The following is a 12262-nucleotide window of genomic DNA, read 5'->3' on the forward strand; positions in this document are numbered from 1 at the left end:
CAGGGAGAGGCTCTCAGCAGGAGAGATCAGCTTGGCTTATGTGCCAACACAGGACAACCTTGCAGATCTTTTCACAAAGGCATTGTCTCGTGAGAAGCTTGAAGCTTTCCGCAAAGCTTTGGGCTTACTCCCCTTTGTGGACTGATCCTGTCCTCAGGGCATGGCACTTCCCTTTACTCATGTGCCAGCTCTCGTTCACCGCATCACTCCAGGGGGGATTTGTTACCATATACATGTGGTAGTGATGTGTGTGAACACACTAGGACCGCCGGGGCATTTTTTCCCTCTTTAGGAGGTTTTTTCCCCCGTGCATTGTATATACGCCCATCACTCTAGGGCTATCAATCTTTCCATTGCACACTAAGTAACATACTCTCTATTGTGTGCCTTGAGCTTCCTTCGTCTTCTCCAAGCTGTGTGTGTTTCTCTGCAACCCTAATTCCAACAAGTACCACCTGTGGATATGGGCACCTTGCCTTTGGACAAAGTTTGCAGTGCTTGTGGGTTGACGATGTACGACGATGATGCACTTGGCATGTTTTTGCTGTCCTGCAATCATGCCTTTCACGTGTACTCTTTTGGCCATCTTGTTGCAAGCAAAGAAACTGAACATGAACCTGTAAAGTGATGTGTCATTTTCAAACTTTTCAGAGTCCCATATCGAACAACAAAATAAAAAGGCCTCTTTGCTTTGAACTGCGAGGCTGATCCATCTGACCAGACCGAATGTTCTTTGAGCGATATGCCTAGCTCTTTCAACCAGCCATAATGGAGCATTAAGCAATGTTGGACAAAAAGAGTATCGTGGATTTTATCATCAGATATATAGAAATGATAGTATTTTTGGACACTGCTTGCAATCCTCACATATGTAATGTGAACGAAGATTGTCACCTGGCTAGAAAACCAATGCATTGATTGGATCTCGTTCTGTTCTCTGAAAGTGTAATTTTCAGTGAAATCCACGATTGACACTACCACATCTTCAGGGAAGATACGTAGACAATCTTTAAACTACTCGGCTTGCCATCTATAAACAAAATTGTGCTTTATAAACTTACTCAGATGATCCTTGAACAGCATGAAAAGCTGCCCGCACTGCATCTCCTTGTTAGAAAGAACTTTTCTTTTCTTCTTTTTCCCTGAATCCGTTTTGTCAACTTCAAGGTCTTCAAAAATCTTAACTGTTACCATGAGTGCACCATTTAACTCTTCAATCGGGCAAATTGGTAGCTTCTTTGAAGGCCCACACAAAGAGCATTTGCCAATCAAACACTTCAGTGCAAAAAAAATTGACCTGCTAGCCTTCGAGCATAAAGCTGACTCCCAAACCTTTGTAAGGCTACGGCACTGATTTTTCTCAGCACTACATTTCAAATCTGTACCACAAATATTACATTGACAACTACACTGTTAACCCTCACGGCTCACGGACACCCCATCACCTACGACGGACCTGTATTATGTATTTGGTAGAGTCAGGTACCAGGCCTGTCGGACCAACAGGAAAAGGGTAAGAGTGATCGCCGATGAGAGGCGCACTCTAACTAGGACATTCAAGGGATTAGTTGGCTAAGCATGGGCGCCCAAGTGTGAATGGGGTGAGCTCATATAAAAGCCAACTAAACCTAAAATTCACTCATTCTCTCATTTGTGCAATAGAAGAGTGCGTGCTCTTGCTCCATCTCCATCTCCATCTTCTTCTTCTTCACCTCCTTGTGTGTGTGTGTATGTGAAAGAGAGAAAAAGGGAGAGTGTGTGTGCGATCGAGCATTACAAAGGCACGACGGCAGCGAAGCGGTTGAGCGCGGCACGACTGCAGCTTCTTCTTCATCGCGGCGAGGAATCCACCACGAAGGCGAGCGTAGAGCGGTGAGTGACATACCCTTTGCTCTCTTGAGCTTGCTAGTTTAGGCTTGGTGTGTGCTTGGAGCCATTTGTGGCTCGCACACGGTGTATCCGCAAGTCCTTTGCTTCAACAGTGCGGCAAGGAGCACACATTTTTGGCGCCGCTGCCGTGGAAATGCCCGACACTAAGCTCGGTTAATCACTTTACACTTTCTTGTGATGCAATTTCAATTGAAGGATTTGTGAAGAAGGAAGGTGTGTGGTTGTGTGGAGAAGATTTTTGTTACACTGTACTGTCTTTTTTGTTTTCTGTAAAGAAGGAGTTACAATTTTTTGCAATGCATTGTTAGAATTAAGGTATTAGCTATGGAATGTTAGTTCTGTAAGGTTCAATGTTAGTTCTGTAAGGTTAGTTTTGTAGATCTGTTAGCTACTATAGTATTGTGTAAACAGTGTTAGAGTGTGTGTGGCAGTATCTCTATTAGTTGTAGGTAGATAAGTTAGGTGTAGGTTAAGTGTGTGTGTGCGCGCGCATGCGGCGCGGCCGCGACGACTTTAAAAAAAAAAAAAAGTAAAAATTTAAAAAAAGAATTAAAAAAAAATTTTAAAAAGAAGGATCGGGCTGGGGATCATTCCCCAAGCTCAAGCCCAAACCCAGACCTCAGTCCTCAGTTTTAAAATATAGTTTATACACCTTTTTATATTTAAAAACTATTTTTAGGATTTCGAGGACTATAAAGACTATTTTTAGGATTTCGAGGGCTTCACGTAGCCGAATAGGGAGCTGTAAAGCACGGCACGTTTCTTTAACCAAAACGCTCGTCTTGAGCTATTACATGCCATATTTTGTGGCTTGGTTACAAAAAATAACCAAGAACAACGAAAAACTTGGGTTATAAACACATTAAAAAAAAAAAAACTAAGTGAGCGGCCTTCACGGGCACTCACCAACGCGCTTAGAGTGTGGAAGTCATATGAACCTACGCTCTGACGAGTGTTAGAGCACGGGCATATTGGTAGTGCCTCCATTTACGCGGGCACCCATTATTCCTCCACCCTAGGTTCTGGACCTTCGGCCGGGACTCAAGGTAGCGCGACCCAAGATCCTCATATCGCGTCTAGTGATTCTTCCTCTGACTACGAAGTCATGGAGGGGTATCCTACACCAATCCCTGATAGTTCAAGTCAAGACATGCATGCCATGGGCCCACGGCCCGGGTCCAGCGTGTTTAGCCGCTTAAAAGAGACCCTTAGTAGAGCTACTCGCTCCGAACATGCGGTTAATGAAATAAATGAAGGGAGTGGGGAAGTAAATTCGCCATTCATGCCTAAAATGGACCCTATGCTTCTTGAGAGTGTGCATGTGAATGTTCCATCCATTGCACCTCCTGATCCTTTAGGACTATCTCCCTTTGAGGTTTTACTACCCGATGGTAGGAGTCTTGCCGAAGTGCAAGAGATCGAACGCTATATGCAAGCAACAAGGGAGAGGGAAATTGAGAACCTACGAGGGCTAGAACAAAGTCGAGCCCTGAAAGCAACGGCTCCTATGACAACAATCATGCCAGCCGAGCAACAGAGTGCTCCCAAGGTAGCAGTCACGGAGGGGTAAGCGATGGGGAGCAATAATGATTCCACTTCAAGGGAAACCTCCAGCACGCCAGGCCTAGATGGGATATTCCTAAATGAAAATTGGGAGTATGACCTACAAGCAGAAGCTTTAGCTGATCGGTACACAGGACACACCTATCATGTGGGTTGGTTAGATGTTCTACAATCCACATCGGGTGCTACTAGCATAGATGAGCAACAACAGAAAGTCTGTGATGTCCTCCACAGGATTGTCGAGTTAGAAAGACAGAACACAGGGATCAACATGCCTTCAACAGGCCTAATGAGATTCTTGGATACGGGAAAGGCCAACCAACCAACCCTATCACAAATGGAGACTCCCTCGGTGAGCCCCATTGATCCTCCATATGTTGTTTCGCCAGGAGCCTCAGTACAATCTGAGCCCACAAGTGGCAGCTTTACCTTCCCAGATCTAGCTCATCTTTCTCTTAATGACACTACGGCTACCATGCATATCCCAGTGGTGAGCATGACAAGAAGTACACCATGGAGTTCATTTGTTAATACTGCGCCGATGCCTAGTAGCACAGTGCCCCCAACTATACCTACATGTATGTATCAATCATGTGCACCTATCGTACCTCAGCCTCATGTAGCTCCTACACCTCCGATTATTCCAAGAGCTTACAATCCACAATGGAATTATCCAAGCTCTTATACAAGTGGGGCCATGCCATTTAATAATAACATGCCATATCAGGCACCCCCTATGCCTAGGGCCACGCCTGTAAACTTTGGACCACCGTCTGGTACACCACCATACAAAATTTGGGACCCAAGAGCCGCGCGTATGCCAAGGCCAAGGCCAACTCCCATCTCACATGTGGTTCGAGGAGCACATAAACCCATTATACTTGCTCAAATAGGAGATTTGGCAGCATTTGCTCAAACTATCGGTCGCTCTATTGCGGAAAACATGCGTAGTGCACCTCATAGAGAGCCTAGGAGCAAGGCAGTTCAAGTAGCTAAGCTCACACAGAAATTCAGTGGAGACGGAGATGCTAGAAAGCATATGGAAGTCTTTGAACATGTGTGCGATTCCTTGGAAGAGCACAATGAGCTACATAAGTGTAAGGCTTTGAGTTTGACCCTAAGCGGAAAGGCTGGAGATTGGTATAGAACCTTAAGAGTAGAAGAGAAAACAATCTACTCTACTCTTAGGAGACTGTTCTTAAAAGAATACATACGAGAGGGAGTACTTTGGGGTGTAGCCTCTCAGCTCCAGAAAGCCCAACGAGAAGAAGGTGAATCCGTGAGAGACTTCATTAGTCGCCTAAAGAATTTGAATTCTCGATGCAATCCAAACGAGCGATTCAACAACAACCAATTGCTCGATAGATTCATTAGGGGACTACGACATGAAAGTATCTATAATGGCCTAGTCATTAGAGGTATCACTACTTGGGAAGCAGTCACCATGAATGCAATCCAATTGGAGGATAATTTAATGATTGCAGGAGAAAGAGTGTCTGCCGAGCCGAAGTCAAGTAGCTCGCAAGCATCAAGGCATGAGCCAATGAAGATAAAGCCAATCGTGAAAGAGCAAACGATATCTGAGATGACTTTGGAAGATCTCACCAAGGCCATCCAAGAAAGCCTTAGGGGTAATCGTGCTCCACAAAACACTCATATGTATCCAAGAAGGGAGCAACAATGGTGCTCAATTTGCTTGGGCCCACATACTACGAGTGAATGCCCTACTTTCAGAGTAAAGTTTAACTGGACTTGTAACGTGTGTGGTAGGTATGGCCATCAAGCGAAGGATTGCCTAATGCTTAAACGCATCATGGAAAATAGACCGCCTATAGCTTGGGCAGACTCACCTTGAGTTCTTGCATTGATGCCTACCCCACCCATGGAGCAACAGTTTCCATTACAGCACATGGTCCCTAGAACCCAAAATGTGGTCCAAACCACACCGTTGCCACCTCCAGTGCTAGGACCGCAACCCCCTCATCCAAGAGTTACACCTATGAGCCAAATAGGTTGCGAGTCATCTAGTACTTATGTAGATTGCGAAGAAGACATAGACTCTAGTATCACCTATGGAGTCGACATGCTTGAGGAGTGTCCCATGTACTATATGGAAGACCATTGGGGACAAATCAAACCGGTATATCAAGCTACTACGCTAGCAGCAAGAGGCCAAAACATTAATAGTTTTGCCAGGAGACCACCTCTTCAGTGCTATGAATGTGGTGGACCACATCGAGTAGCTGAGTGCCCCATTAGAATGCAAAAGAATGCTGCACTAATGCAAACAAGTCAAGGGAGTGCATTGGCAATGCCAATACTCATTTGTAATCGTTGTGGCATAGATCATTTGATCGCACAGTGTCCTAACAATCCAAACGCACCAAAAATCACACCATTGAACATAATAGAGATTGTTGATGGGACACCACCAACTATAAACATAGCACCAGTGAATGCACTCACACGGTCGATGCTCCAAAAGCAAAATTACATCCTCGAAGAGAGAGATGCTGCATCCATTGGCCGAGAGAGAAAGAAGAAAACACGAAGAAAGAAATCCCTTAATGCTTCTAGCTCAAAACCTAGTTCAAAGACTAACATAGGGACAGGAGAGGATCCCGTGTATATGAATGACCCTGAGGATGACTCAGATTCGATAGAGACCACGGAGACCAAAACTATTACTACAAAGGAAAAAGCCAGTGAGGAGGATCACGAGAGGGAATCACGACGAACACCAAAAGAGTATTCAAAGTTAAACTACCCAGTTGCGAACCCCCAAGATAAGCCACGAGAGACAAAAAATGAGGATTGCAAGAGAAAGATTGGAACCTATCCAAACCCAACAGTGGAAATTGAACGAGTCCAACAACTGAGGGGTTTGGTGGATGAAACTCAACGAACATTAGAACCTGAACCCAAACACATCCAGATGTCGGACACAGTGTTTCCCACACAAGTTCAACCTCACAAGAATTACAGGCCGTTAGCTATACCTAGTATCATTCGGGAAGAGAGTGAGGGTAGGACATGTGAAAGTGGACACACACCTTTCCTACTAGAGAGAATGTTTGGTGAGGGAATACCCGACCCCCTAGAGGAAGTGGAGATTCCATCTTCACCATTCTCTTGTCAGGGTCCTACGTCCCACAAGATGCCATTAAATGTTGCCAAATTGATGGATTTCATGTCTTCAGAAGTTAGAACCACCATCATGTCCAAACTATATAAAGACCCCGAGCTAGTCTCAGCTCTTCGAGCCTTCCTCAATGGATAATTACAGGCCGGATTAACACAGTTTGCACATATGAACAAACCTGACTCGGTAATGAATGATGAGGAACATTTAGCACCACCATTTGACCTAGCGGGACATGAATCTGTAATTGAAGTACCCGTTAACAAGTTGGGGCAATACTTTGAAGGTGATGAATCTAATGCTACTCTGCCAATCACTACTAAAGGATTAACTGTAAAGGGATTCCTTGACGGTGGTGCAGGAGTCAGCATGGTGACAAAGAGTTTTTGGGAGTCTATGGGGCAACCTCACCTTGAAGCCACAAGCGTAGTGGTAAAAATGGCTAATGGATCTATTGTTACGCCTATTGGAATGCTAAAGGATCTCAGAATCAAGGTCTTGGGACACAAGGTAAGGCAGACTTTCATTGTTATGGATTTTTCCAAGCATCCTATGTCATTTGAGATGATCTTAGGGTGTCCATTCATGAGGGAAGCAAAAATGGTGCATGACTGGTCCAAAAACCACGTCTACTTACAGTTCCAAGACTCTGTCATTCGAGTTGATCTTTTAAGTGGTCGAACGCATCCTCTAGGAAAGACATGGATATTGGGGAGAACTCTCCTTATATGGATATCCTACCTGGGATGACTGAGTCGGACAATGTGGATTGGGTCCACCTAGCAGCAACCATAGACACTTGGGGAAATAGGGGGACGACCTAGGTAACACCTGAGGGGGATGAAATGCCTGTACCCTTAAATATGCTACAAGCAATGCATATCGCTTCTGACAAGACTCATCCTAATGTAACAAAGAAAACATACAAGTGGGTCCCTAAAGCTTCTTTAGTGACCATAGCTAGTGCTAAAAAACAGAAGCCTTGTAAGAAATGTACCACTCGCTCCAAGAAAAGTAAGAAAATGTTGCGATGGATCCCTAAACGACTATTGGAAGCCCAAGGCTACTATCAAGGAAATGATCAAATCTGGGTGCCAAAACGTAGATTGTGCTCTTACCTATCATCTGACCCATGTGAGCCGAATCCCGTAGCTCCAAAACGAATCAATGATCGTGGAAAGAAAAAAATCACAGAATGCTACACACCCGCTCCCGAGCTAGTTTGGGTACCAAAGAAAGAACAATTTGTTCCACCTAGCTCAGGAAGGGGGGAGTCCCATGAAGCTTCTAGCTCCTCATGTAATGCATCCGTAGAGGTAAAAGCTTCTCCACAGCCTCCACCTACAATAGTGGACCTCCATAAAGATACAAAGGAATCCACACCTCCCAGTGTTCAAGAATCACCTGATGAACTACTTCAAGTTCGATCTTGGGAGAGTACCTTACCACCCTTGCAACTCAACGAGGCGCCTAAGGTAATAGAAAACTATTGGCAAAAATATCCACCTATTACCAACTGGAACAATTGGTTTCAAAGGGTGACAAGCTCATTTCAAATGGTATGATCTACCCAAGGAAGGGGGGAGTGTTTGCTGACAGTCATCATTCATTTGTTTCCCTCTCAACCTTTTTCCCTGACCTCTCAATCACCAATCTTAGGGAATGTACATATAAAGCTTTATACTCACAAAAAACAAAAAAATAAAGAGCAAGAGCAATTAGCAAACGAGTATGCACAATAAAAGTCAAAACATTGACCCAGACCTACACATTTACATCCAGTACACTTAAACAGAAACCTATGGCATAAAACACCTTTGATCCTCATCACTTGAGTGATGGAGGGTAGGTAAGATTAGTACGATAGGAGTGTTTCTGTTTTAGAGTTGAGTGATAAGCAAAGTTCTCTTTTCCCACTAATGTGCCTCCTGGAGGTATTCCTTTTGTTTCCTAGTGTGTACAGGAGCGTGTTGCTATTGATAGGATTTGGACCTTCATGGAATCTTTATCTCGACTCACTCTTCAAATCAAGCGCGACCATCGACACAAACAGGTGTTTCTTGTCCATTAGCATTGCCCCTTATCTTTTCTGCATCTATGATTGTCTGCCTTAATTGTGATTGGTAGCCTAATATTCAATGCATTTGCTTAGTATCAAACATTTAATTCAATGTAATCTTTTGTCATAATCAGTTGTCTAGGTTTAAAACTCAAGCAGTCCGACTAAACTAAATTGACCAAGTTAGGTGTTAGAGATCTCCTCTTAATACCATGGGGAATGCCTTCCTAATAATTAATGGTTACTTAGGTTCTTAATCCGATTTAGGCAGCATTGTGTGAAATGTACTAGGGCTTTCTAGTGGGCTTTACCCTATTGACCTTTAGCTTAAGTATTATAAAGGGAGTTTACTAGTGTGATGAGTCTGGGGAGGTGTATCAGTGTTATATGACCCCCCAAAGTTACAAAATTAAAATGCTGAAAATGAACAAACAAAAAATCAAAGTGAAGAGAAATCTCATCTTGATTTGGTACTTCACTCACATGTATTGCCTATGGTACTAGAGCCCTAGAGGTTCCCAGTATGGGTGCTTTTACTTGAAAAGCAAAAAACCCAAGGCATACAAAATAAGCACACACATCAATATTGAATCACTGTGAAAAGACTTTGGGGGGTCAAAGAAAAGTAATCAGTCAGGCGATGATTTCATGAGAAATTCCTTTTATGGTAGCTTAACTACAAGGTCTTCTAGATATAGCCTCTAGTCAGCCCTCGAACATGAATACTTGGCTCTCGCGATTAAACAACTTAATTGACCACAGAAAATTAAGAAGCTTACCCATGGTATTAATATTCGATCTCTAGTGCCTTTCGACCGTCAAATTAGCGACCCCAGACTTGTTTAATTTTTTATCTTTACATCTGTTTATGCATTTGATTACATTGCAATTTAATGTTCATTGCTGACAAATTGTTTGAAATTCTTTGCATATGCTTTTTAATCACTTATGAGAATGCAATTACTGTGCCAATGTTGTTTGATTTTGCAGTGACTGAAGAAGGCTAAGGACATTCATCTCAAATGCTCTTCCACCTCGACGAACGAGCTTCAACTCAATAGCTTTCGAGGACGGAATCTACATCAGGAAGGGGGGCGTGTTAACCCTCACGGCTCACGGACACCCCATCACCTACGACGGACGTGTATTATGTATTTGGTAGAGTCAGGTACCGGGCTTGTCGGACCAATAGGAAAAGGGTAAGAGTGATCGCCGATGAGAGGCGCACTCTAACTGGGACATTCAAGGGATTAGTTGGCTAAGCATGGGCGCCCAAGTGTGAATGGGGTGAGCTCATATAAAAGCCAACTAAACCTAAAATTCACTCATTCTCTCATTTGTGCAATAGAAGAGTGCTCTTGCTCTTGCTCCATCTCCATCTTCTTCTTCTTCACCTCCTTGTGTGTGTGTGTATGTGAAAGAGAGAGAGAGGGAGAGTGTGTGTGCGATCGAGCATTACAAAGGCACGATGGCGGCGAAGCGGTTGAGCATGGCACGACTGCAGCTTCTTCTTCATCGCGGCGAGGAATCCACCACGAAGGCGAGCGTAAAGCGGTGAGTTTGCTAGTTTAGGCTTGTTGTGTGCTTGGAGCCATTTGTGGCTCGCACACGGTGTATCGGAAAGTCCTTTGCTTCGATAGTGCGGCAAGGAGCGCACATACACTCTTTCCCATGCACACCATAAGAAATCTGCCTTATATTGTTTACAGCATCCCTCAAGAATGACATTTGAATATGAGTGATGCAACAGCAGCTGTAGCAATCTCAAAGCTTGCATACAAAATAAGATTTCAGATTTTCAAATGTCCTTTGGTGAATTTGTACCTCTGGGTGACTCTGTTTGAAGGCAACAAAGAATTCTACCTGCATTAAATAATGATATTCAGTACACTTATTGGCAAAATCATAACTTATTGTTGACATGCAAAACTGAGATCAATCTGGTGGGAGCTAGTATAAGAATGGTAACTAATACTTTTGTGATCAGTGGAAGGAGAAAAGTTACAAGAGCCTGAGTCTAATAGGAGAAAGCACTTTAAGACCTAGTTGTTATCAGACTACCTAAGGGTAGCTCCCAGGTTAACAGTGGTAGCTACCAGGTTGACAATGAGACGACTATCAGGTTGACAAAGATAGCTACCAATCCACCAAGATTTCCATGGCAAACTGGTAGCTTCCACCAAGAATGCCATGGCAGATTGGTAGCTTCCACCAGGATTGCATGGCAGAGTGGAAACTATTACTCTCAGAATGGTAACTAATATTTTGTTATGAGTGGAAGGAGAAAAGTTACAAGAGCCTGAGTTTAATAGTAGGAAGCACTCTAAGACTTGTGGCTACCTTTACCATGAGTAGCATCGTAAGGCTGGTTGTTATCAGACTACCTAAGGGTAGCTACCAGGTTGACATTGATAGCTACCATGTTGACAGTGATAGCTACCAATCCACCAGGAGTGCCATGGAAAACTGGTAGCTTCCACCAAGATTGCCATGGAAGACTGGTAGCTTCCACTAGGACTGCATGGCAGACTGTAATCTATTACTCTCAGAGTGATAGCTCGAGCTAGCACTAGGATACTGATAGCTACCAAGTTGACAATAATAGCTACCAGTATACCAATACTACCATGGAAATCTGGTAGAAAGCACTATCAGACTGATGGCTACCTTATCATGACTATGAGACTGTAAACTAGCAGGTTGAACGTCGTGGTAGTCAGCAAATTTACCAAGAACACCATGGCAGATTGGTAGCAACCCCTATCAGACTAGTAGCTACCTTTACCGAGGACAACATGGACACTACCAAAGTCTAACAATGGTAATTATAAGCATCATAGTGGTAGCTACCATTCATGTATAGTAAGCTACCTATTTGGCAATGGTAGTTACTAGGTCTAAATCAATGTGCAACAATAAGCAAACTGTACAACAGTCAACTGAAGTACAACCAAACCAGTGCCATAATTGTCAATGAAAATAAGCTTGTAGTTACTCAAGAAGTCAAAAAAAACCTGGGGTTGCTCAAGAAGATGCACTGGGTGTTTATCCAATACTTTGTATGCAATACGCTTTCGACATACATCCTTTTTGTTGGGCGATACGCGAGTATTGTGAGTCCAGAAGCTCACCACTGTGGCCTTCACTTCCTCTGTAATTACAATATTTGTGTATGGTTGTCGCCCATACAAATGCAATGGTAGTTATGTATGATTATGTTTTAATCAATATCTAGCTGCATAGAAGTTCCTTGGATGGATACCAAGAAGCCTTGATGCAGCTGCTATATCTAGTTTTATGCTTGTGGAATTCATAACCATCATGATACTCGCCCATTTAATAAACAACTATGCCAAGATTTTTGGTCTCTTGATTACCTTGAGAGTGTTGTGCATTCCATTAATCAATACTCTCTGCTCATCATTGCAAACCTCATTGAATTTTCAGGTCTCTCAATGCTCGATGCTTGAGAATGCTCCTAATGATTTCCTCCTTTGCCTTGTTGTCAAGACCCTCTGTACACTTCTTGAAAAACTTGATCACCTGTGCAATAATTTTGCGGTGCTGAAATTCATTAATATCGACGTGTTTAATTCTAGCTTCCCTTT

At 43.4% G+C, this 12262-nt stretch overlaps 1 protein-coding gene across 1 annotated transcript; it reads right to left on the minus strand.

Annotated features, from left to right (window-relative positions):
- Positions 1–564: 564 nt before the first annotated feature.
- LOC147448745 (uncharacterized) lies at positions 565–11974 on the minus strand. The gene is made up of 6 exons (XM_086521453.1): positions 11917–11974; positions 11669–11805; positions 10479–10517; positions 3847–3857; positions 855–898; positions 565–764 (listed from the first exon to the last, which is right to left on the minus strand). The coding sequence occupies exons 1-6, from the start codon at positions 11972–11974 to the stop codon at positions 565–567; spliced, it is 489 nt and encodes a 162-aa protein (XP_086377579.1).
- Positions 11975–12262: the final 288 nt, after the last annotated feature.

The sequence above is a fragment of the Adiantum capillus-veneris genome, chromosome 10 (assembly GCF_014529385.1).
Source record: "Adiantum capillus-veneris isolate H3 chromosome 10, ASM1452938v2, whole genome shotgun sequence".
NCBI lineage: Eukaryota > Viridiplantae > Streptophyta > Polypodiopsida > Polypodiales > Pteridaceae > Adiantum > Adiantum capillus-veneris.